The sequence below is a fragment of the Ochlerotatus camptorhynchus genome, unplaced genomic scaffold (genome assembly GCF_037179485.1).
Source record: "Ochlerotatus camptorhynchus isolate MF236.1 unplaced genomic scaffold, CSIRO-AGI_Acam_v1.1 ptg000402l, whole genome shotgun sequence".
In the NCBI taxonomy this organism is placed as follows: domain Eukaryota; kingdom Metazoa; phylum Arthropoda; class Insecta; order Diptera; family Culicidae; genus Ochlerotatus; species Ochlerotatus camptorhynchus.
The window spans coordinates 2112317-2139846 of record NW_027040888.1 but is presented as its reverse complement, the minus strand read 5'-3'; the positions used below and the strand labels follow the sequence as shown (position 1 = coordinate 2139846).

General features: G+C 43.8%; 1 protein-coding gene across 3 annotated transcripts in view; it reads left to right on the top strand.

Annotated features, from left to right (window-relative positions):
* Positions 1–27276, top strand: part of yem (yemanuclein) — a 48662-nt gene extending 21386 nt beyond the window's left edge. Inside the window, exons 2-5 of one of the 3 annotated variants that reach the window (XM_065233476.1) lie at positions 4248–6899; positions 6969–7173; positions 26058–26344; positions 26543–26627. In XM_065233476.1, the coding sequence (XP_065089548.1) occupies positions 4248–6899; positions 6969–7173; positions 26058–26158 (2958 nt within the window). In that variant the 3' untranslated portion in view covers positions 26159–26344; positions 26543–26627. Of the gene's footprint in view, positions 1–4247; positions 6900–6968; positions 7174–7257; positions 7405–26057; positions 26345–26542 lie in introns of those variants that run through there. The other 2 variants (XM_065233475.1, XM_065233477.1) reach the window with 2 other exon arrangements.
* Positions 27277–27530: the final 254 nt, after the last annotated feature.

Here is a 27530-nt window from a genome sequence, read left to right as displayed (position 1 = left end):
TCGGAAGCACGAATTGCTATACCAGCAAGGCGAAGAAGATGCAAAAAGTGTACGCAGTTTGCGAAGTAGCCAGGGGAGTGCGCGAAGGACGGAAGATTGGGTGAAACAGACTAAGGCAGCCGAGAGTTCCAACATCTGTAGATGACAATCAACGTTAAAAGGCATCCGGCGTTGCGCAGGGAGTGCACTGCTCATCGACACCGAATAAGGTTTCGGAATCCTAAAACGTTTGGCGAGGGATTAGAGGTGGAATCAATCCCAAGAACTGAAGGAAGCGTCACGATTGGCGAGGATTTGGAGGATACTATCGAAGGTGCTCTTGGATTGGCCGTGGCAAAGCTTGATAGAAAAGATCGAACCAATATCGTCGATCTGAAGCCCTTCATCGATCTTCTCGAAGAAAATTACAGTATAGCGGCTACTTCGAAGACCGGTGCAGTTCCGAAAACGAAACGTATTGGCATACCATCATACGAAAAATGGAGCTCCGAAACCGGGAAACTTCGAAACCAGCATGCAGTCGAGTTGCTACGAAGTGTGGAGTATATCCAAGAGCTGAAGACGAAGTACGAGTTGGAGATGGAAGCAAGACGTAAGCGAGAGTTGGAGCTGGTTAACCGGATAAAAGTTTTGCAAGCGCAGTTCGACGAGGAAACGAAGCAGATGCAGAAGAAGGTCTGCGTACTCAGCTCGAAAGTCGCGGTCGTCAGCGAACGGCGCCAAACCAACACGTCGAAGAACTGCAACGGATTCGTCAATCGGAAGCGGATTTGTGGATTAAACTCGAGCATCGGAATCGGGAACAGGCAGCAATTCAGAGGCAGAATGCAGAGCTAGAGAGTGAGATCTAGCGTCTGCGGGCTACGGAACAACAGTTGCAGTCCCAACTTGTAGTCACTTGTCAACGGGAGCAAGAAGCGATTCGTCTGCGAAGTAAAGCGGAGAAGGACTACTGTCGAAGATGTCGCTCAATCACGTAACGAAGGTCAATCGTCGGTAAGTGGCAACAATAGTCCACCATTAGCTTACCCAAACATAAGTTCTGGAATACCTAGGGTAGATAATTCAGGGAACAGTCTGCATCATACTCCTCCTTGTCCACCACCTCCTTCGCTCTTTGTTAACGAAGGTTTTCCAAGTAGTCGACAGGAGAATTTTGGGGACCCTGGGTTTCCGCAAGTTCATCCACAGTGGATTCCGAATCAACGTTTTGTACCGAATCTCGCATTTGGTCCATCGTCTCAACAATTGGCAGCCAGACAAGTGGTCACAAAGGAGTTGCCAATCTTCTCTGGTGATCCTGTAGATTGGCCGCTATTTATAAGCAGCTACCAGCATTCGACGGAGATTTGCGGCTACTCCAACGCAGAAAACCTACTGCGGCTGCAGCCAAAGATGCAGTCAGCAGCTTTTTGCTCCACCCGTCAACGGTGCCTCAAATTTTGTCGACACTTCAGCAACTGTATGGCCGTCCGGAACAGATCGTCAACAACATGATCGCTAAGGTGAGGGCAACTGCAGCTCATCGGGCGGATCGATTGGAGACACTGGTAAGTTTCGGACTAGTGGTGCAAAATCTATTGAAAGCAGTCGGATTGGAAAGGCATTTTTCAAACCCCATCCTACTACAAGAACTGGTCGACAAACTACCAGCAACGGTGAAATTCAGTTGGGCGCTCTATCAGGAGCACGTTGCGGTAGTTGACTTGAATGTGTTCAGCGGTTACATGGCGAAAGTGTCATCGGCAGCTAGTGGCGTAACCCAGCTTGTCAGCATTCCGCCGAAAGCTGGAAGGGATGAGCGAAGCAAACCCAAGGAGAAGTCGTTCATCAACGCGCACATGGCAACGGAAACGGAACAATCGAAGCATCGCGAAGAGCCAATCACAACGAGAAAATCTGTCGCAACAGAGATAACCAAAGATTTGAGCAGAAATTGTGAAGAGGATTCCAGATTCGTTTCTAATGAATATTCAAAATATGTTCTGAGAAGAATGTTAAAAGAGTTATGATGAAAAATTCTGGGGGTATTGAATTCGTTGAAAATTTAAAGATAATTTCAAGTGAATTCTGAAGAGAGTTCCAAGGAAATCTCGTGATAAATACCAAGGGGATCGAATTTTGAGGGAACAATTCCAAAGGAGGCATCTCAAACAGTATTTCTAGAGAATTCTAAATAGCATTCCAAGCGATTTTTCAGAAGAATTTAGAGGAGAGCTCCAAGACAATTATGAGGTGAATTGCATGGAAATTCGGTGAAGAATTCAGGCTTATTTTAAATAGAATTATGGTTCAAACAGCTAATTCGAGTGGAGAGAATATTAGGATAAATTACTCGATTTTTTCGGAGTGTTCTGAAATATTGTTAAGAAAGTTTTAAGGGACTTTCAGAGAGAATATGAAGTTGATGTTATTGCAAATTGGGATTTGCTGGCCACCATGCGTCAATCTACACGGCGAATGAGAACGACCCTATCGAGCATGTTGTTTGGTCATGTACCCTAAACCGTGTTGCCAGATCTGAGTTATCCACATCCCTCAGGGCCCGAGGAAAACAACCCGCGATACCCGTTAGAGATGTCTTGGCGAGCCGAGACTGTTTGAATTTAATTTATATGTTTTTAAAACGGATAGATCTGAGGATTTAGTAGTTAGTGTCATCTTGTGTTCTCCCAAGTCATTAGCTGCCCGTCGGTGTACCCCCATGTTTGTCTTTTTCATCAGTTTGTCGCTTAGTTCTATATCAAGAGCACATTGCTCTCCAAACCTTGTGTTTTCAATCCCTACCCTGCCATCCATTTGTTACAGTTTGTTACCCCTAACCTCGAGATAACCACGAGTAATCAGCCCCCGCTTCACTAACGTTAGTTTTAAGTAATTTTGTGATCTAAACAATAAATATCGGCTCCGCAAAGCTACAGCAAATGAGCCTGGAAAAATAAACGAATTAAAAAAATGAGAACGACCCAAATTTGAGTTTATATTAATCATAATCACAGGAAGTGCAAGAACTCAGCGATGAGTAAGGCAAATTTACATGTTCATCAAAAATCTGCCGGAAAATTAGGAAAATTGACGCGAACTTTACTCAGTCTAGGAAACGTACCAATAGACTAAGTGAATCCAATCTTTACGTTTCTTATATTCGGGAATTTTTTTTCCTGGACAAACCTGGAAAACCATGAGCCTAATTTATTCAATGCTGAGTTCCTTTTGGCGGTTTATGAGTAAACTAAACTCAAATTTGGTTGTTCTCATTCGCCGTGTAGTGTTTGAATGACCTTCAGAGTAAGTTCAGATTGTCTCCAGGGAAAGTCTCTGAGCATTCCAGCCGAGAGGACTTCTTGGACAGGTGCAGGGGAACTCCAGTGAGTACGTTCTTCCAATAACTTCAAGGTCATATCCAGAGACAAAATCCAATGTGTGGAAGACTTTCAGTCTTCCTATGTAAGTTCAGAGGATCTTCAAGTCTAAAAGACGTACAAGCATAGAGATAACTCTAAGACTAGTAGGTCCCGAGGAAATGTGCTCAACTTTTTAGCTCAGCTCTGGTACTCTCTTCGGTCCCAAGCTAATAGATGCACCCCTCGAAACATGGGAAAATCCACGAACCCCTCATTTTGTCTGTCAAACTTTCATAGAGTATCAAAACAAACATAGTGCAGTACTAGAATTTCAACTAGAATGGGGTACGTTAATCGATTTGCTTGGGACCAATAGGCTAGTCAAGTAGTGAGCCAATTTCAAATCGATAGTTTCGTAGTTGGTACAAGCAACAATCAATACGAAACTAACGATTTTAAATTGGCTCACTACTTGACTAGTCTATTGGTCCCAAGCAATTCGATTAACGTACCCCATTTTAGTCAAAATTCTAGTACTACACAATGTTTGTTTTGATTCGCTATGAAAGTTTGACAGATAAAATGAGGGGTTAGTGGAATTTCCTATGTTTCGAGGGGTGAATCGATTAGCTTGGGACCGAAGATAGTACCAGAGCTAAGCCAAAAAGTAGAGCTCGTTTCTTCGGGACCTACTAGTCTTAGAGTTACCTCTATGGTACAAGTGCGTTGGTGCGTTCTAGGGCAATTCAGAATCTTGATTTAAGATGTAGAAGATTTAGAGGACTTCTAGCAGAACTTTGAAAGCCTTAGCGTTACATTATTGATTTACAATCCCCGTTATTGAATAACTTCAAACACGCCTTAATCCTAATTTTTCCTCATTTGTATCATTTTTTCCTCCAGAAACGGCAACGCAAAGTGGAAAAGAAGGCCTCCACCACTCCGAATGGGTTCCTGTCGGACGCGGACAACGACGACGACGTTGCCCGGATCGCGCGGGAACTGGAGAAGAAGTACGGCTCCGGTCCGGCATACAGCAGTTCCGGCAAGTCTGCCCGCCCCTCGCAGCTGGACATCTACGACCGAGGAGCAGGCTACGACGAAGAGGATTCCTTCATCGACAACACGGAAGCGTACGATGAGCTGATTCCGGAGGAGGTGGAAACGGTCGGCGGAGGGTTCTACATCAACTCCGGGCAGCTGGAGTTTAAGACGCTTTCGAACTTTGAACGACCGGAAGATGCCGTTCGGATGCCGAAGCCGAAGAAGCGACTGTTGTCGTCTTCGAGTGAAAGTGGCAGCGAAGAAGGGGAGAAGGAGGAAGAAAAGAAGAAGGAAGAATTGGGTAGTGCGACGAGTGGGGCGGAAAGTGGCACCGGGAAGAGCGGCAAGGCGGAGCGGTTGAATGGACATGTTGGGAAAAAGCAGAAGATGACTAACGAGAAGATGGAGCGAAAGTTACAGGAAAAGAAGAAAAAGAAAAAGGAAGCCAAGGAAGATAAGCAAGGAGAGAAAGAGATCAAGGTGGTCAAGACGATTACAGTGAAGGACATGCTGAGGGCAAAGCGGGATAGTATGCGGAAGATGGAACAGGAGAAGAAGGGAAGGAGTAGTGCACCGGTTTCCAGCTCGGAGGCGGAAGAGGATGGCGATGATGAAGAAGAAGACGATGAGGAAGAAGGAAGCGACGCGAGCGATAGTGACTCGAGTGGAAGTGGATCGGAAGAGTCGGAGAGCGATAGCGCAACAGGTAGCGAACAGGAACCGCCCAAGGTTAACGGTGAAGAGGATATCAAGAAACAAATTGATGTTCGGTTGCCGGATAATCTGCCGGATCATTTGCTGCAGGATTTGAACGATTTGAAGGAGATTGCGAATAAGTCGAGTGGTAAGTTCAATTTCTTCGACACAACGGTTGCTGATCTGCTGCTGCAGATCGATGTGAGTTCTAGAATGTGCGGCGGAAGTGCCCGGAATTCCATCTACAAACACTTGGAGGAACACCTGCACGTGAGTCGGCAAACTCTAATGATCAAAATAAAGAAAATTCGCATTAGAAAAGAGGACAACAAGGTAAAGATAGCTCTCGACAAGCTTGAGAGTGCGGTAACGGAACTGATGCCGAAAATCATCACGAACTACGAAGCGGAGAAGCAGAAAGCAATCGAACTTCGCAACTCACTGCCCACCGGTGAAAATGGAGAGAAACCGGAAATCAAACATCCAAAGAAGAAATTTCCATGGAACGACCATTTGCGTGGTTTATTGTTCGCTATTGCCAGCATCCGGAAACAGTCGTTCGTCATTCTCCGGCCCAGGAAGGAAACGGAGGAAGAGTTCATCCAAAGCTATCTGCGGAAGCATGTCGTACCCCTGTGGCCTTGTGGATGGATAAAGTTTGAAGATCTCCAGAAGGAACTGGATAGGCGAAAAAAGAACGACATCAAAGCTGCCAACAAAGAGACCAAAAAGACTGTCCATCTGTCCAGCGCTACCACAGCAGAACTTCCATCACAGGCACTTGCCAATGGTCCAGGAAGCAAACCGGATTCAGTGTCTTCATCACCTTCGGTTAAGCCTGCCGGGTCCAAACCGGAGGATAAGAAAACGATTCGTCCTCCACAATCTTCGCCGGTGGTGATGGCGGCGGCTAGTCCTTCGCAACCTCCCGCCAGCACTTCTCCAGCTGCCACTAAGAAAACTTCCGATCACAGCATAATCAACATCATCAGTTCGCCACCGAGCAAAACTAGTTCCTCGCAACATTCCAGTCATTACCAATCTCAGCCGTCACCCCAACCGCCCCGACCTCAATCGCAACCGCCTCGCCAGTCTGCCAATTTTGACGAAGATCTAATCCAAACTTCCGTCATCAACCTGGAAGCGGCTCACAGTGCTTCGAAATCCTCTCCTCATCCGATGGATTACCGAATCAACTCCCCCGCCCTGTCGTCAGCTTCCTCGGCGTCCTCCTCCCGAAGACAATCATCCTACCAGGAGCAACCACCGATGGCACACAGCAATTCAACGTCCGGCAACTCGAATCTAAACAACCGAAAGGGAAGCAAGAGCCTGGACGATGACAGCGATAGCAGTATTGAAATCGTTGGAGAGTACAACATGGGCGAAAAGAAGCCTGACCTAGCTCTGAACTTAGCTCTCCCTTCAATCAACAAAGACAAGTACAAAAAGGCGGCCCCTCCCGTCAAAAGTAGTAACCGACCTAGCAGCGAAAGTGGAGCAAGCACTTCCGGCGGTATCAGAGGATCTCCAATGAACATCAACAATAACAATAACAACAACAACAACAACAACAATGTTTTCGAAAAAGCCACCAAATATCGCCATTCGCCTTCTCCTGCCACCTCGACGGCGACGACGACGTCGACATCGGCCATGAAGACCAACGCCACGGGAAATTTCGCTCTGCCTACCTCTGTGGCTAGTCTGATGCAGGACATGAAGTCGAATTCCCACGCTGTTGCATCCCGGATGTCGTCTGCTCCCAGTGAGCTGGACGTGTTGCGGATAATGAAGGAATTGCACGAACTGCAGGTAGGTTGCCCCTGGTAATATTTCCTCAATCTCCCAACACAGACCTTCCCGTATTTTTTTTCGTTGCAGGCCATTCAGATCAGTTCCAGCAGCAAGGCTGCAGCCAAACACGGCAGCAGTCACAACAATCGCGGCAATAATAATAGTCCCAAACCCACACACTCGTACGGTCCCAAGCCAAAGCAGCAGGATGCAGCAGGATCCGCTTCCAACTATCAAACCCCCAAATCAACGGCTGCCTCGCAGCAACAGAAGCAACAACAAGCTCATCATAGTAAGTATCCTGCCTCCCTACTAACTCGTATAAATAGTCTAAATAATTGAATTAAAGAAAACGTGAAAACAAATCTCGTCGCAGTGCAAATTCCCCAACTGGCACAGTTTCTACCTCGGTCGTAGAAGCCGGGCCGTGAGTCGACTCGCGCTAGCTTCTAGTGCTGCAGCCATTTGAGACCAACACTGCCACGCCACCGAACTGTCGATGTCACCGAATGAAGACCAGAAGCGGTACTTGTTGAACTTTTTGCGCTGTTGTCGTTTGGGATTTTTCGATTATTATTTCATGCTCTAAACTATTATTTGCCAGTAGGAGTAGCATAGAATTCGTGCTTAATTTTGCTTTTCTCTTGCATGTTTTCTTGCGATTTGTATCTTTTTATTATCTTCGAACTACAATTACGATGTTTGCCTACTTCTTTGAGATTTTGAGAATGTTCCGATCGGTAAGATGGGCGTCGTTTGCGAATCGAATTTCGTTCGTTTTCTGCGCAGTTGCATGAAATCTCTACATAGCATTCTGCTCCGTGCGCCTCGAAGTATTTTGGTGGGTATATTAGTAAACTTCCAGGAGAATTATTAGTAGAAACGTTGAACGACTTAATGTGAATTAGTCTAGTGATTATCAACGCACCCCGTAACCATCATTTGGACGACCGGGATCACACAAGACTGCCGAAAGCAAGAGGCCTTCCAGGTCTAAACATCGTCATTAAAATGGATCTAAAAAGCTACAACATATGTCCCATCAACATAAACAATATTACAAACCCCACGAAACATGCTGCTTTGCGAACATTTATACGATCTGTTGACCTTGACGTAATATTCTTGCAGGAGGTGGAAAATGTGCATCGTAATTTCGTAATCTAGATTCCCGTTTGATCTCTCTCCAGATAGGGGAGGTCACCTTTGTGAATGTTTATGCTCCATCTGATTCACAAAACAGAAGTAACCGCGAAAGCTTTTTTAATTCCATAGTGCCATTTTACTTGAAACGGGCATCTACCTAATTATATAATATTTGGGGGTGACTTCAATTGCGTGGTGAACGAAAGGGATGCAATCGGCTCCGGTAACCAGAGTCCAACGTTGAAACGAGTGATGACTTCAATGAAACTCACCGATACGTAGACAAATCTGCACGAACGTTCTAACATCAATCGCATCAAGGGACAAATTCTTCAACAAAGCTCCGAAGGAACAATTCATCATATATAGATAGGTGGTGAGCAGACAAGTCTGTTTCATCTGAACGAGCGGTCAACACGCAAAGCACGGACAAGCATCAACTTGCTCGAACTTCGTGATGGCAACGTTACCATAGATATAAATGAAATTCATGCTGAAGTCTCCCGTTTCTTCAATCAACTGTATGCAGCTGATGAAACCTCTAATACTGCGAGGTTCTTGCCGACTAGAAGTATCCCAAATGATATCGAGGAAAACATGTCGATCATGAGATATGCTGAGGAGAAGGAGGTCTTCACTGCAATTAAATCGAGCTTCTCAAAGAAATCCCCGGGCATTGACGGCTTACGCCTCATTTATTTGGTCAATTTTGACTTCAAAACCGCCTCGCGTATCCTAAACCAGCGCATGGAAAAACTCCTTCCAATGGAGCTGTCCGCTGGCCAGAACTGTTCAAATGGCTCTTCGAAGCGACCACAACAATCTGGGATAGGATATGTGAATTGAAGCACCGACATCAGAACGAATTGATCTGGACCACGCATTTGATCGCGTTGATCATTCATTTCTTCAGCAAACAATGTTAAGAATGAATTTTAATCCGGCAGTAGTAGAACTCTTCTAAAAGTTCATGGAAAATTCTTTTTCGAGGATATTAGTGAATGTGAATCAAAAACCCGAAATCCACATCCAGCGAACGGAGATCCCTTGTCAATGTTACTTTTTGTGCTGTATATGCAACCTCTCTTTAACGAATTAAGGTGAGCTTTTCCTGGTGTGATAATTAATGCTTACGCACGCAACATCAACTTAACTGAAGCTACCGAGTGGCTCTCAATTGAGAACCACGTCAAGATCCTAGGTATCCTTTATTGCGAGAATACCCGCACTGCCAGAGATCTCAACTGGAATTCGATCTTATCGGGTATGAAACAGCAGATTTGGGAACAAAGTCCCAGTGACACTATGTAAGTGTGCTCAAAAATGTGATACGTGGCATCTATCGTGTACTTGCCAAAAAAACTACGAAGCTCCCATTATAACTGAGCTGAGAAAGTTCCTGTGGATGGGACACCCTCAACAGTTCAAGATCTCCTTTCAAAATCTTACGCTTCCCAAAACCGTGGTGGTTTAAACCTATACTCTCCAGCGTTGAAATCAAAAGCTCTTCTACTGAATCGATTGGTAAAGTCTTCTTTCTTTCCTTTATTTAACGTCGGTCTCTGTTCCGCAATCTAGTGCCAATCACCGACGGACATCGATTGCCATCCATTGACGACAATCGAATGTGCAGGAAGGCAGCTTCCACACCTGCGTAGGATATCGCACCCATTCACAACACACATGGGCCGGGACCAACGGCTTTACTTCCCTTCCGAAGGAAGACGTGACCAGAGATTTTTATGCCTCAGAAAAATCCCACCGACCTCGGCTGGGATTGAACCCAGACCCATTGGGGTGTTAGAAAGCAGTCACGCTTACCACTACACCACCGGCGCCGGCTGATTGGTTCATTGAATGACTTACACTGTTCGCCGATTTTCTGGAAGGATCTATAATAACCCAAGTAACATTGCAAGTTTTATGGAGGTTTTAAAGCATGCTACAAGTCTAAATGATGGTCTACAGAACCCTTATAAAACCGAAATTGTTACTTGGGAATCTACCGAACGCCCCTGCAGAATTTCAGCACGCTAGGTTGGTATTGCAGGAAATATCATATCTCTCCTCCAATCTTTTGGAGAACCTGACGGCGAGTGGTTTGTACCAACATTACCTTTCGCTGTTTCCGGATCCACCGACCTTCATCGACTCTAATCTAATCTAATCTAATCTAACACAAACACAGCCAGTTCATAAAAGCATCCTGGAAAATGATACCTCCATCATTTTTTTTGCTATTTGGCGCAAAATATATCAAAACGGCCAGGCCTACTGTGCAGCATTTGAGGGGCAAGACGATTTAGAAACATCGGGCCTGTTTAAATCCAAGATTTAAACACGATGCTTCAGAATCCAATAAATGGATGAAACGTGGACATCTCGTACCGCACGTTCCGTTGTATTGTTATTTATAAATCATTTGTCGTTGGGAGCATCTTGTCTAAAAAGGTTAAGTGATGCTCCATTTTCTTCTAGCGGTTGGGCCCTCAGCACTAATTCTTGTCCTAGCCCTATATGGCATATGGTTATAGCGCCATTACTCGCTTTCTGAAAAGAGAAGAAGGGAAGGGAAGGATAGGAAAAGGACTCGGGAAAAGGAAATGTGGAATTCCTTCCCTTATTAGTATTGGTCGAGTTTTATAAAAACCATATAAATCATTTTGCCTTGGTCAGAGGTATTATTCCGACATTTGAATAAGATTGTCTTATAATTTGTAATTCAAAAATTAATGTTATAATGATCAACATAGCTTTGGATTATCCAATATAAATCAGCAACACTGTCCTGCAACCGATGATCTTTCTAATCCGAAAACTAAAAGTTACGAAAAAGCACTTGACTTTCATTAAGTTCCACTTTCATGCGACGTTCAATGTTTCGGTTTGCTCTTTACGCATTGTTCAGGCTATCATAACAAGCTATGACCGACGTGACGATTGTTTAAGCCCTGGTTAAACAAGTTATTAAAATGAAATCACGTTCCAGAAAGCAGTCAACAATGTATCCCAAACTGGATCAAGCGTGCGCCCTATTTTTCTAAACATTCCGACGCGTTCCGTCCAATATCTATCAATTACGATTTTCTACAATGGTAGCCTAGGGGGCGACCCCGGCGTAGTGGTTAGCATCCATACCTCTCACGCTAAAGTCACGAGTTCAAATCTCACCCCCGGACAAGTCACGAATGACCCAAGAGCGTTAAAGTGACTAAAATAAAAAAAAAAAAAAAAAAAAAACAATCGTAGCCTGGGAAAAATCCTAATGTCTTCCGTAGTTGAAAATCATTCAAGTCAAAATGTAGAAAAATTTCACATTGAACAAAATTGAAAAAAAAAATGATGGGAGGACACAAAAATCGCGTCCGTTCACGAGCACAGCACACTTCGATCTCCGGATCCATCGACCTTCATCGACTCGCAGATAAATTGGAAAGTGGTCTTTAAAAACATTCACTCCAGCCTGCTTACAGATGAGCAACGGTCAGCGTGGTATCTCATGATACATGAGAGGATTCCCCACAACGAGCTTCTTCATCGCCAAAATCCAACAATCGACCCATTATGTGCCTTATGTCCAGGAGAAATTGACACTATCATTCATCGCATCTTCACGTGCACAAGGAGTCGGAATGTCTGGTTCTATCAGAAGTCTTTATTAGCTCATCTAGACCCTAGGCTTCGTCGCATGGAACTAGAAAAGTTTATGTTTCTAGTCTTCTCAACATTTACAAGACCAACAAAACAATCTTTGATTAAAAAATTGTTAGGCAAAATGTTCCTTTATTTAGTTTATACAAATTTTGCAGATGTAAGCGTGGAAAATGAATGTATGTATCTTTAATATTACTGACAATAAAACATGAAGATTGTTATTGTTATTGCTCAGCTCATACCCTGGCCGACTATCGCCCCCACGCACTAAACCTAGGTATGAACCTACAGAAATTTTGGTCGTGGTCTATGCTAGACCGTATAGCATAACAACTTTCTTCCACCGGCAGGCCTGTTGCTCCCGTAGGCAGTCCCACTAGCTTCAGATTTGTAGGAATAAAAGAATAGAGAAGAGCGATAGAGAATTTGTTGTTTTTCTGAAAAATGAACAACAAAAACAGCACGCCGACTTGTTGCGCTGCATGAGCTATGTCCGCTTTCATTCCCGCTCCTGCGGGTTACGTCCCTCTTCACGTGCTCACTCACTCAAGTATCCTGGGAACCTCCAGAGGTGCAGAGGGCAGTGTATGTGTGTATGTGTGTGTGTATGTAACGAAATGAATGCGCTCACGTTTCTCAGCAACCGCTCAACCGATTTGGACAAACTCGGCGCCAAATGATAGGTCTTGGGGTCCCATTGAACGCTATTGAACGGTTTTGGAATCGGTGAACCGGTTCCGGAGATATGCCCGGAATAAGATCCGGTGAATATGGGCCTTCACGCTGGATTTAACGGAAAACGTATTAAAACCATCATGCGACACATCAAATTACTACAGAATTCAAAAATAACATCAATGCAAGTCGTGTTCAGTGTTCCAGACCACATTGGACACACTTGGACATGTTCCGGGTACCCCGGGGAAGTTGCTTGAATATGAATTGAATTAAAACCCATTAAATCACATTAAAATACGATGATAAGGTGATTGGTAGCCTCACCAAATAGACTACACCCGGATATATTCCAGGTACCCCCAGGCAGTGCCGTAGCGTCACTGGATGACACGGGGGTGGGGGGCTTGGTCACTGATAATGACAATAAAATAAAAAAACTTGAATAAGTAAGAAGGGTCTGATCACACCATAGGTGGATAAATTCGGGTTTTTAAGACCAAGTCACTAAAGTCACTTTTTCTTGTAATCAGTCACTATTTTCAACTTTTTTAGCATGAATTTATTTCAAGATTTATCATTCTTCTTGCACTTCACGTGTAGGATCTGATAGTCCAATCGATGCCTCCATTTTGTTCTAATTTTCCAACAATTCGAAGAAGTTTTGTGACGTTTAATCGTCTTTTTCTAACTACAGGGTGTCTACTTATTTTTATAAATAAAATTATCTGAGTTTTCCAGGTTTTCCCAGAACTTTAACGGATAAATTCTAGGCTTATAATAAGAAAGCATTTTTTTTAAATGCGTTAAAAATACGCCTTTTTGGTAGATCAAAAACAACAGCAATTAACCCAAACGTTTTTAAGACATGGCAATCAGTTTTAAAGAAACAGCTTTACAATGAAATCCATTGAATGTTGAAATTTAAAATTTACATAATTTCTCACTTTAATAAAGTTAAAAAAAAAACTTTGAGTAAGTCCAAGATCTAAACAATATTCAATATCTTGAAGTTTCGTATTCCGTGTACAAGTTCAAGATATTGAACATTTTCAAAGTGCCAGAATTAAGTGCCCATGCTCCCGTCCTGTCCTTACTCCCGTGAATTACAGAGAACTTCACAGGTGTCAAGCGAACTTCAGAGACTTTAAAAAGTTAATTGAGGTCTTCGCATAAGTTCAGAAGTTTAGGACATTTTTAGGACAGTTCAAAAAGCTTCATGAGAACAGAAAAAAACTTAAGAGAAGTTTTGAGAATTTCAGAAAAGAAGAGAAAACCTCAGAGCAGTTCCGTTAACATTAGAGAAGTCACATAAATTTTAAAGAAGTTTCGAAAACTTCAGCGTATTGTTAAACCTTTAGAGGAGATCCAGGAAGGATAAGATCTAGGAAGCCATATAAAGTTCAGGGAAGTTTAAGAATTTGATGAGAAATATTGTAAGCACCAGGTCAGTTTCTCAAACTACAAAAGAACTTCAAGGCAGTTTCATTAAATTCAGGAAAAATTTGGGAACTTTCAAGTAGTTCTGAAGACCTCAGAATAGTCCATTCCATATTCAACGGAGATTTTCATTGAAAATATCCTAAGAATTCAATTTTCTTTTAGTTTCCTCGGAATTACCTAGAAATTCTCCCTTTGGAAAGATTATTCGAATATTCATTGAATTCATTTCAGATTTCCTTTTGAATCTCACTCCTTCCCTTGGAATTCTACTCACGTTGAAAGTCTCCTATTAATTCATTGGCATTTAGGGTTAGCGTTAGCGTTAGCGTTGTTATGATATACTTCGTAGATTGGATACTAGCGACACTCACGTCTCTTCTGGAATTCTCAGTTAGACTACTTTCAGGAATAATGCTGGGGAGTAAACATTGGTTCCAATCTAAACAAGAGTAATAGAAGCATGACTGTCGCTATTCCCGGCCACGCCCATCTTTACCATAACTAGGGATAGGGAAGGAAATGTTGATGTAGTACTTACTTAACGGCCACCGACTTAGCGACACCCTCATAAGTGCTACGTAGTTGGAGGGTTGGGAAGGGTATTCGGTTAGGATTCACCTCAAGTTGGCGATGCAACCAAAAGTATGTATTGTTTATTTGCTGTTTATTTAATCTCTCGATAGCCGGCTATCGAAAGAACATATTCATTTTGTTTAGTGATCATGAATTTTAAGAGTCATGACGGAGAGCTTGGGATTAAACCCATGATTTTCTGCTCAGTAAGCAAAAACGATCCCTCCAGGGTCATCGAGCATCTCAGAACCATAACGCTTCGCAAAAATACAGGACTACATTTTCGCCTGATATGCAAATAGTTTCCGAGGTTAATGTTCAATATCAAATATACAAATGATGGTGGCGATTTATTGTGCTGTGGAAGAGCTTGGGGTTAAATCCATGATTTTCTGGTCAGTAATCAAAATCGATCCCTCCAGGGTCATCGAGCATCTCATAATCCAGAGCACTTCGCATCAAAGTACGAATATATGGATAAAATATCTATTATTGAATAACTATTATTTACGATAATTACATGAAAGAAATAAAATATAAACTACAAACAAAACGTGACTACTAAAATCTCAAAAAGATATTCTCACAAATATATTTCACGCAACCAGGAATCTCAAAACCATTAGACGCTATAATGAAACTCTGCACATGTTAGACACAAAAAGAGGCCAAAAAGCAAGCGTCCGACACACAAAACCCGCCAAATCCACTTGCAGTCACTACGAATCGCGAGCGCTCACGAATCATAAAACCGCTGACTGCGACACTCTGAAAGCGAAATTGACACTATTGACAGGCACAAATATTAAATCTCTTTTATTGTATGCTAATGCTAATTGACTGTAACAAAAATAATATGCTTAAATAAAATAAAATATTAATAAAATATATGCAAAGTTTACTAGAAGATTGGTGAGAAGTTTCTAATAAGCCCTCTGTTGGGGACAACTGGAAAACGGAGTACCCCTATCCACTCCGCCGCCGCTGGACTCGCGGGTGACTGTTTTATCCGTCATCCATCAGATGTCAACAAAGCGCATAAAGAGTGAATGAGATATGTTGTCATCATGTATGTAAATAGAAGTGTTTTTAGTTCGTCATCGTAACAACGTGTTTTATTTTCATTCCGAGTTTTTAATTAGTTTTAATTTGTATTCGCGTCCAATGTTCGCGTATCGTGAGTTCGGCCACCACGTACGGGCGCGGGATACAAAAGTGGCGACTTCGGGAGTGCAAAAGTTGTGAAAAGTGGTGAAAATATCCCATCACAACGTTACCCACAGTAAAACGAAGAAGAATGGATGACAACTCGTTCGACGGGAATCCGGGAAATGGACAGCAGATGCCTACCGGGAATGTGCGACCGATTCCGCAGCAGCAACAGTTCAGAAATCCGCCTCCAGCCGGACAAGTGGACCCGTACCTGCTATGGTTTCAGCAGCAGCAGCAGGGTTATGTCACGGACCGTTTTCGGCAGCAGCAGGAGGTGATAAGGCAGCAGCAGGAGGTTATGCAGCAACAACAGCAAGCGTTTATGGCCCAGCAGGAGCAGCTGATTCGCAGTATAATGACATCGATCCAGGTGCAGGTCCCAGCAAATCCGGAAGCTGTTTTAGATTCCTTGGCGAACAATATCAAGGAGTTCAGATACGATCCCGACAGCAATGTTACGTTCGCTGCGTGGTATAGTCGATATGAGGACTTGTTCGCGAAGGATGCCAACCGACTCGACGGAGGAGCAAAAGTGCGCTTGCTGATGCGAAAGCTGGGGATGTCGGAGCACGAAAGATATATCAGCTTTATTCTGCCAAAGGCACCGAAAGATTTTGACTTTGCGGTGACGGTAAAAAAGTTGACCAGCTTGTTCGGTGCTGCCGAATCTGTGATTAGCCGGAGGTATCGTTGCCTGCAAATCGTCAAGCAGCCACAGGAGGATTATGTGACGTATGCATGCCGCATTAACAAATCGTGCGTCGAGTTCGAGCTGTCCAAGCTATCGGAGGAGCAGTTCAAGTGCCTCGTATTCGTGTGTGGCTTAAAGTCGGACAAAGATGCAGATGTGCGGATGCGGCTGTTGTCGAAGATTGAGGAGCGGAATGATGTTACGCTGGAACAGCTGTCGGAAGAGTGTCAACGTTTGTTGAACTTGCGGCACGATACTGCGATGATTGAGGAGAACTCAATGTCTGTGAAAGCCTTGAAGACGAAGCAGTACCGTTTCAAGGGAACCTTGCCGTCGAAGTTCAACCAGTCCGGCAGTGAGAAGGGTAGTTGGAGAGCGAGCAGCGGGAAGATTAGTCCGGAAACAGCTTGTTGGCTATGCGGTGGCATGCATTACGCCAGGGAGTGCACGTACAAAAGCCATAAGTGCAGCGATTGCAGCCAGGTAGGCCATAAGGATGGCTACTGTCGGAGTGCAGCGAAGGTAAAATTCAGGCGACGGAAGCCCAACGTTGCAGCGGCCAAGGTAGTGACTGTGAATTCGTGCAGTGTGCAGGAGCGTCGAAAGTACGTGCCGGTTGGAATCAATGGATTACCGGTGCGTATGCAAATCGATACGGGGTCTGACATCACGATAATTTCGTCGGATACCTGGTGCAAGATTGGCAGCCCTTCAACGTCTGCGTCGACGATCATCGCAAAGACAGCCAGTGGTAGGCCATTGCAGATTGAAGGTGAGTTTTCTTGTTATCTTTCCATTGATCGGCGAGTGTTGCGTGGCTTGATTCGGGTCACCAAGGAACAGTTACACCTGCTGGGTTCTGACACGATCGATGCTTTCGGATTGTGGTCGGTTCCTTTCGACTCAATTTGCAACCAGATCAGCAGCACTCCGGCCAGTGTAAGCGGGTTAAAGGCAGAGTACCCGAATGTGTTTTCTGGCGATCTTGGGCTATGTAAGAAAACGAAGGTGAAGTTCCAGTTGAAGGCCGGAATGACCCCTGTGTTTCGTCCAAAGCGTCCGGTAGCGTATGCCATGTACCAGACGGTGGACGATGAACTGGACCGATTGGAGCGAAAGAAAATTATTGAACCGATAGACTTCTCGGAGTGGGCAGCTCCGATTGTGGTGGTTCGTAAGGCGAATGGTACGATTCGTATCTGTGGGGATTATTCAACGGGACTGAATGACGCTCTACAGCCCCACCAGTACCCTTTGCCTCTTCCGCAGGACATTTTCGCTAACCTAGCAAACTGCACCGTCTTCAGCCAAATAGATTTGACGGATGCGTTTTTGCAAGTGGAGGTGGACGAAAGTTCTCGTGACCTCCTGACCATAAACACGCATCGAGGACTGTACCGCTATAATCGTCTCCCGCCAGGGGTGAAGGCAGCGCCGGGAGCGTTCCAGCAGTTGATCGACACGATGCTGGTTGGCCTGAAAGGAGTGAGCGGCTACCTGGATGACATCGTTGTCGGTGGTACCGACGAAGAGGACCACAAGAAGAATCTTCGGGCGGTGCTGCAAAGAATCCAAGAGTTCGGGTTCACCATTCGTTCGGAAAAGTGCTCCTTTGGAGAAAGCCAGATTCGCTATTTGGGACATTTGCTAGATCGTCACGGGCTGCGACCGGATCCAGCAAAGATCGAAGTTATTCAGAAGCTGCCAGCGCCTAAGGATGTCAGTGGAGTTCGTTCTTTCTTGGGCGCCATAAACTATTATGGGAAGTTCGTGCCGAATATGCGTACACTGCGGTTTCCACTTGATGAGTTGCTGAAAGGAAATGGAGAATTCCGGTGGACAACCGAGTGTCAGCGTGCCTTCGATCGGTTCAAAGAGCTACTTGGTTCCGATCTTCTGCTAACTCACTACGATCCGCGACGAGAGATCATTGTATCGGCGGATGCTTCATCGATAGGCGTTGGTGCAACAATCAGCCACAGTTTCCCCGACGGGTCAGTGAAGGTGGTTCAGCATGCGGCACGTGCGCTCACGAAGGCAGAGATGGGTTACAGCCAGCCGGATCGCGAAGGTTTAGCAGTTGTGTTCGCCGTAACGAAATTCCACAAAATGATCTTTGGAAGGCAGTTTCGCTTGCAGACCGATCACGCACCCTTGATTCGAATATTCGGTTCACGGAAGGGCATTCCCGTGTACACAGCAAACCGGTTGCAGCGATGGGCGTTAACGCTACTGTTGTACGATTTCTCCATCGAATACATTCCAACCGAGAAGTTTGGGAACGCCGACATCCTCTCAAGATTGATCAACAATCATGCCAAACCTGAGGAGGATTACGTGATTGCGAGCGTGATTTTGGAGGAGGATGTACGATTCATTGCGGACGAAGTGGTCAGCGGTCTGCCATTGAGCTTCAAGATTGTGGAGCAAGATACACAAGTCGATCAGCAGCTGCGCAAAGTATATCGCTACCTTCAAGAAGGATGGCCAGAAGTGTCGACGATCGAAGATCCTGAGATTCGACGGTTCCATGGGCATAGAGATTCGTTGTGTTCTGTTGGGAAATGCATCATGTTCGGTGAACGCTTGGTGATTCCTGAGAAGCATCGACTGCGGTGCATGCGGCAGTTACACCAGGGACATCCAGGGATACAACGCATGAAGTCCATAGCAAGGAGTTATGTGTACTGGCCATCGATTGACGATGAAATCGTTGGGTTCGTGAAGGCATGCAAGCACTGCGCATCCGTGGCAAAATCTCCACCGCATTCCCCACCGGTTCCGTGGCCAAAACCTAGTGGTCCATGGAAGCGTGTCCACGTAGATTATGCCGGCCCCATTGACGGAGTCTACTACCTGCTAGCCATCGATGCCCATTCGAAGTGGCCTGAAGTGGTGCCTACGCAACGAATAACATCCACAGCAACGATCAGCATTCTACGGAACATCTTCGCCCGCCTAGGAATGCCCGAAACGCTCGTTAGTGACAATGGTACGCAGTTTACGAGCAGCGAGTTCCAGAAGTTCTGCAGTGACAGCGGAATTGATAACGTCACCACGGCACCTTTTCATCCTCAGTCAAACGGTCAGGCTGAAAGGTTCGTGGACACATTCAAGCGGGCGCTGAAGAAAATCCAGGAGGGGAAGAACTGTGTTGGTGAAGCGTTGGACATTTTCCTTCTAACCTACCGTACAACGCCAAATCGTCAGGTCGAAGATGGAAAATCACCGTCCGAAGCTATGTTTGGGCGTCGCATCAGAACCAGTTTGGATCTACTTCGCCCTCCGCCGGCGCGTCCGCCGATAGAGCCTAATCCAGACGATGAAGTAAGGAGAAGTTTTTCTGCACACGATTCGGTCTACGCAAAGGTGTACAGCAATAATAAATGGCGCTGGGCACCAGGAGTCGTTTGCGGCAAGATCGGCAAAGTGATGTAAACGGTCTGGGTTGAGGATCGTAGAATGGTTCGAGCACACGTCAACCAGCTGCGCAGTCGTGGTGGTACTCCAGTTAGCAATCGTACGTCACAATCGTCGGCACCACCACTCGACGTTCTGTTAGATGCGTGGAGTATTCCTAGAACCACGTTGGTACCGGCAGCACCATCTCCACTACCAGGACCATCGACTTCGCCGGATCTTCCGAATCCTCAGGCCCCGAATGCTGAGTCTACACCGTTGCCACCTGTATCGTCCTTGTCCTCGTCGTTAGCTACGTCTTCGTCCTCATCATCATCATCTACGTCTACATCAGCAGCATCTCCAGAGTTCGCTTCAGCAGATAGCGGACCAGCTACACCGGTACAACTTCCACGCCGGTCTTCTCGTATCCGAAGGCCGCCGCAGTGGTTTGACCCGTACCACCTCTATTGAAGAGGGGGGATGTTGGGGACAACTGGAAAACGGAGTACCCCTATCCACTCCGCCGCCGCTGGACTCGCGGGTGACTGTTTTATCCGTCATCCATCAGATGTCAACAAAGCGCATAAAGAGTGAATGAGATATGTTGTCATCATGTATGTAAATAGAAGTGTTTTTAGTTCGTCATCGTAACAACGTGTTTTATTTTCATTCCGAGTTTTTAATTAGTTTTAATTTGTATTCGCGTCCAATGTTCGCGTATCGTGAGTTCGGCCACCACGTACGGGCGCGGGATACAAAACCCTCCCAGTTCCTCTGTATACAGAACAAATCTGATACTATAATCAGAATTGCTCAGTCTGCATGAAGCAGCCGATTTCATCAAGGAAGTTCTATTAACAACCAAGAATTAATCGTTTGAGGCATACTGAAGCATTAAGAAGGTGATATGTGTCACTATAGGAAATCATCATTGTTGCAAATATAAAGAAATAAACATAACCCTTTGCTTCAGTACCGTCAATCTCCATGTCCATGGGGAGGGACTCCTATGAATTCATTGGCATTTCTCCTCACAAATTCCTTAGATTTCTACTCATAATTTGTTTGCAAACTCTCCTGATTTTTTTTTTAAATTCCTTTGAAGATGTTTTTTTTTTTGTTATTCTTAGATTTAATTGTAATCCTCGTTTTAGCATTTTCAAAAAAATCTATGCACTTACGCTCCGGATTCGTTTTCTCCAACAAACTTTATGAAATTATCTTCAGAATCCCCTTGGAATTTTCATCTGAAGTTCACAGCAGTTGTGCTCCTCAGTAATTCTTAAGAGTTTTCATAAAAATTTACCTTTAATTAAATTTAGAGTTTCTTGAAATGCTACTCAAAACTATCAGGAAATCGAAAATTCATCAGAACTACCTTGAAAGCAGATAGCATTTGATGTTTTTCTGAAAGATTTTTTCCCAGAACTCCCTTGGAATGAGGTCCTTAGAAATTATAACAAAATTCTACGAGCCTCTAGTGGAGGCCTGTGCATGGAATTTGACTCCAGATTCTTGAACATTTTTTTGAAGTATTATAGCTTTTAAGCCCAGAACTAGTTCAAATTTAAAATTTGTAGACAATATGCATGTTCCAAAACAAAACAAAAATAAAAAATAACATTGCAAGCCTCTGATTTTTTAAATTTATTTGTTACTGAAGATTAATCCACGGTCTATAAAGTTCAAAGTGCTAATAAAAATATCGAGAAAATTTAAAAGCTTGTATTTTAAAATTCATTATTTTTTTAAAATATTCTTAGCAAGAAAATTATTCAATTCTCTGAGACTTTCAGGAATTTTTTAGGATTTCCTAAGGATACCCGGTTTTCCAGGTTTTTGCAATAATAGTAGACACCTACTAATACACCTAGACTAATACCGTGGGTTTGACCATAAACTTTCTAAATAAAAATTAAAATAACGACTGCTTTTCTTCTCTTAGGTCACTTTTTAGTCACTATTTTTACAATTATAAGTCACTATTTGGTCACTTATTTCTTCAACATGATCACTAAAATCACTATTTTTGACAGCAGTGATTGCTACCAGCCCTGCAGAGGGCCAACATGAGAAACCTCCATTCTGAGCTGTTGCTTGACCTGGGCCCAGGTCAAATTCCTATTGGCTTGCTTGATTTCCTTGTTGGGGTTTTGTTGCCATAAGCCCATGTGCCATTGCTGTGACGTTCTGATGAATTTGATTCACATGCACATTATTTTTATTTTTATATTGTTTTTCGGCTGCCAGTACGATTCACCAAAGCTGACTGTCTCACAAAATTTCACTAAGCCAAGCTCACGGGAAGCTCTGGCCGAAAGCAAAGGTCGATGGTCGACGTCCACAACCTGCAGAACCAGACGATACTTCCGTCCCGATCGTCGGCATTGCACCTTTACTTGACCCAGCACATTGATGGGGTTTCCACCAAAGCTTTGTAAGCGGAATGATGACGGTTGTAGTGCTGTATTTAGATTACCAGTTAGCTCAATCAGGCTGGCGTATTTGGCATGTTTGGCGTGTTTGCACCGGTATCAACATCACAGAGTACTTCCACTTTTTTTTCCAAATTTCAGTTCTAGTTCTGCGACAACGTTGCCTCCATTGTCGGAGTAATCAAAAATTTTCCCGATTTCGTAATGCTCCTCACTTTCTTCCGATGTAGTATCCGTTCCTGAAGACGATTCCTCTTGTGAAGTACTCTCTTCCTTCACCTCCTTGATCCGGCGATTCGGTTTCCGGTTCTTTGATTTCTCTCCAGCTCGACACACCTTTTCGAAGTGTCTTTTTCCTTTGCAACGATGACAAGAGGCAAGAGTCAAGGCACACACCTTTAACAAACTCGTGGCTGTCCCCGCAGAACTTGCAGCGTTGTGCTTTCAATGACTTCGAACGATTCTTCATTTTCTTTACTTTGTTGACTGCCGTTCCGGGTCCCAGAACACCTAGCTCCTGCGAGCGCCTGGCTGTTATCTCCTCCGCACGACACAAATCGACAGCCTTCATCAACGTGATATCAGCAATCGTCAACATCTTGGTTCTCAGATGCTGCCACTTGTTAGACGTTACCACCTTGTACGTAATCAGGTCCGTCTCCAACGTTCCTAGCTTGGCCGACTTAGCCATGACCTTGAGTCGTGTAACAAAATCGTCGATTTGCCTTCTCCTCCGTGGTGAGTTCAAAATTGAAATATTTCTTCCTCGCTGGTTCACCTACCACAGTCAACAGGAAACTGACTTTTTGAGCATCCTCCTCTCGAGACCAACGGTCCATTCCGATGGCTTTAAAGTAATCGTTCCAGCTCTTTTCAAAGAACTCGAAATTTTCTTCCATATCCCAAACCAAGGCCAATGGTTTGGGTTGCGGCACCTGCACACTGGCAGCGCACGGTTGCTGCACTTGCTGCACTTGCTGCACTTGCTGCAACATCTGACGCATCACGTTGGTCTGATGCTCCAGGAACATCTTGAACTGGCTGGCATCCATTTTGATGAGGATTACCACCAATTTTCACTTATAAAGCAAAATGGCCGCTGAAACCAAGCGGCTCACCAAAACGATTGCTTTTCAACGAAATGTTAGATTTTTTCCGCGATTTAACTTCACCGTCACAGAAAAACCGATTTGAAGCTCGCGATAGCTTCTGACACCATGTTTTGGTGTTAATAAAACGCGTAACTAACTTTTTACTCATCTTTATTAACAACCATAATATTCACATTATAAACTACCGCGTTGACTGCGCACTCGTGAATCAATGGAAAATGAAACAATGACAAAGAGAGTGCACCAAGAGGTGTGAATGTGTAGGTAGATATTTGTGTACCGAAAGAGGGGGATAACAAATACTACAACATTAGTTTTTGACCCTTAGTGTAAACAAATTACATTTAGATATGATAATATATGACAAAATTTATAGAAAGAGGCTTACTCCAGCAGTAACCCTCGCATTAAATTCTTGACGAGGCTCGGTAGCTCAGTGGTTACCGTTTCTGCTTACTGAGCAAAAGGTCGGGAGTTCAATCCCAGGCCCGTCCCCTTCCTTGCAATTTTTCACTTTGCCTTATTCTATACCCACTAGATTTTAATGAAAACAAATTCTTCTCTAACACCGATCGCATCACTTACCACAGTGTTGGTCCTGATCTAAAAATAGAAATTGGATGAGTGCGCGCGCGCGTGTGTGTGTGTGTGTGTGTGTGTGTGTTTGTGTATTATAATCGCTCTACCAAAAACGATCCCTGCGTGTGCGTGCAACCTTTCCCCACATCCAACATCCCAGTGATTTCTCGTGGAAGCGCAGAGGATTTCTCGGTTTCCTTCACAACGAGTACCACGTCAACACATTCCTTTCCATTCCCTAGTTGACCTGCATTCGGACACGGCAGGCGCTGGTATTGCTAAATATTAGATCTCCAGTTCTTACACATTGAAGATGAATGTTAGTCCCAAACATCATCTGTTGGTTCTCTGTGTAATTGCAGCTGATCTGGTAATAACAGAGCAGCAACCGTGGGCGGTCAATCATGCTTTGCATGCATGCAGTAACCCTCGCATTAAATTCAAGTTTATTATATGATTTGCAAATAATGTTGCGATATATCGATGGCAGGCCTGCCCAAACAGATATCGATACACACATGAACAACAGAAGCTAGCAATTCAAAGCAATGACGTAATTTTTTCATACATTGACATAACTACATTCAAGAAACTCGGCAATGCTATTCTAAGGAATACTGCCATAGTAATAATAATAAAACATGAAGATATTATAAAAAACAACTTGTGGTCCGTCCCGTCCAGCGAAGATATGCATGCAGTTGCCTGACATCAAGTATATGCAGCTGCTCTCAAATTTTCGAGTTTTTGAAGCAAATCGATGCTCGTTTTAAGTCCTCGACTCGCGTCGGAGGCCACGCCTTCTATCTCCACATCTCGAGAAGGGATGTTACATCAGTATATGTTATACTGAACACTAAACAGCTCGTGTTCAGCAATTGTATTTGCTACTTCATATTTCGGTGCTTCTACACGCAGTTTGTTGAATCTCTCCTAATGTACCAAGATTCCCGGACGGTTACGTTATGTTGAGAGTTTTCAAAGGTTTATTTTTAGGCCGAAAAAAGACAACCCATATTCCTTTCAAAGACGGTCAAAGTATCTGGTTCGCGCAACGTTGGCATCCGCAGACGCCATAAGTATTGCGCAAAAGCGGTGCAAAACCGCTTAAAAAGGAAAAAAATAATAACTTAAAAAAACCTTCGCCAATTAATTTACTTAACCACTAGTTATTAATATTTTGTTACCCGGTGTACGAGGAACCAAAAATAAATAAAAAATAAACTTTTACCAGTTGCAACCACAGGACTGCATCGCCTGTCATTTGCGAACGACTCAAGTGAAGCCAAATTTTTCTGGTGCACTGGTGCTAATTTGACAGCTCCTACTTCTCATCTAAGATTAAGACTGGTACATATCGCACCGCGATGCAGAAAATAGAGAAAGTTTTCTAGATAACGTTATTGTTAAGCATGATTAACGCAAATTGTGCTCGTCAATTCCAAAGCAACTAAATGCATTTTTAACTGACATTTGTTGCCACCTTGCCGCATTTAAAGCTACATGATTGGAACTTAAATGTGTTTTGGAGTAGCAGCGCTGCTGATGATTTCGACAGCGTCAAGAGCTGAATCTCACTGCAGGGGGTTGGTTGCAAGGAGTTGCACCACTATAGCCCTTACAACCCTATCAGCGGAGAACGCCACGCGCAAAATTTTATAACAAAAGCTGCTTGCTGTTTTGGAGTGGTGATGACGGTGAGATGATACGGCAATGATGAACAGTCTACCTACACATAGCGTCGCTAAAGATGGCTACTTCCTCTGTTGACTGCGGTTGCCTGAACTGGGCTCTGAACGTCGCCCACGGTAGGGAATAAAAAAAAACCACTATGGTGAAAAAATAACTCCACCGGCTACGAAGCTAACACCCGCAACGGAGACCCGAACAAAGTTCGTCCTGCTACTTCAAGCTATCGACGAGGAATGCGTCTACGTAGTTTATGAACAGCCTCTAACAGTAACTTGCACAATCCCTTGCATTACCCAAGTAACCAACAAGCCCGCTAATTCGCCTTTTTGCAATATAAGGCTAATATAAAGCTTAGCATGCCCTACGTTAGCCATGTATCAGCCTTATATTGCAAAAAGGCAAATTAGCGGACTTGTTGGTTACTTGGCTAATAGTCTTCGAAACTCCTAGAAGTTGTCCCTGAGAATCGCAAAACAAAACTTATCCATTCAAATTCGAAACAAACAAAAAATAATGACCGACTCATTTGTAACCAAATTTTCAACCCCTTCCCCAACCGCAGGTTCCTCCACCAAAGTGATCGAACTCGACAGCTTCGAGGATGATTTCCTATTTGCAAACTACTCGTACGATAGTGCCAAAAAGCGAACCTACAACAAGTGATACATCTGCCTCTGCCTCTGCTACTTTACTCTACTATCTACAATTCAAGCATCAATTGAGAAATCGCAGCCGACTGTCCTCGCGTGCATGTTCATATTTGGCCACCGCCGTCATGATTTAGTTGCTCTTTCACGTATTTTTATTTCGGCTGATGACTGATTTCTTTGTTTTTGTGCTCAAAAAGAGGTAATTCTTTTATGTTTTACACGTTTATGGTTGTTGGTTGCACATATTGTTTCTTTTGTAAATACTTTAAATGCAAATTAACCAACCCTCTCGTTTTTTTGGGTGTTCTGTGCTAATGCTTACCTCTAATCTAGCATCATAAGGACTGGCAACGCTTCTTGCGGACCAAACCTAACCATACATTGCTTGTTTTTCCAGAGACTCCCCCGGTTCCCAGTATGAACGGCGCCACCAGCAACCGGCCTGGCGCTACAACCGCGAGAGTACTGAACCCGATGGCGATTGAGAGAGCGCGCAAAAATCCGCCACATCAAAGGGAATAATGTTAGTCGTTCGGATAATCGTTGTTGTTTGTGTGTTATTTAAGCCGTCGTCGAAAGAAAACACATGTTGTACACATTGATGAAAAATTTAGTTTAGTCCAACCTGCAGAAGAGAACGAAAGAAAATTAGCTCTATCACATAGTTTACAGAGAAGGAGAATCAAATAGAACAGTAACCAGTGTGTAGTAAGACCCGTTAGCAGCAGGATTGTCTGAGAGATTGTAAAAATATATAAATAATTGAAACATACAAACAGATGTCGAAATTTTTTAACATACACGTTTAAGTACGTAGTCATAGGATAAAGGTAATGATGGAGGGAGACAACAACTGTTTCCATCCTTTTATTTCAAGAAGACTTGTGTTTATAGGTTAATTAAAACTATTTGGTTCATTTGTTTGATTTTAGTCTAACGTTACTTTGCTCTTCAACTTCATTTCGAATTGTAAACTGTAATCAAACAATGGCAAATTATCCAACACGGTTACAAAAGTATAATGTAGTTGGTATAACAAAAAAAAAACTTCGAACGAAGTTAATGCGTAGCAATAAGAAAAGGAGTAAGTAAATAAAGGTCAAAAGCCATTTCTAATGAAATCAAAGCATACGCAAACGTGTTTAGTTGAAATCGCTTTTCGAAATAGTTGTCCCTGATGTTGAGAGTTTCGGTGAACTCCTTTTTAACTCCCTATGAAGATCCTGATACAACTCTGAACTTTGTGAATTTTCGGGAGTTTTCTACACTTATTCGTAGTTCACTTCTTTCGTTTTAGGCCACCTTGTTCAGGAGAACAACACGATTCACGATTAAAAGTTGGATCTAGACATGATGATGGTTTTAAAATAAATGTTGGCATATAG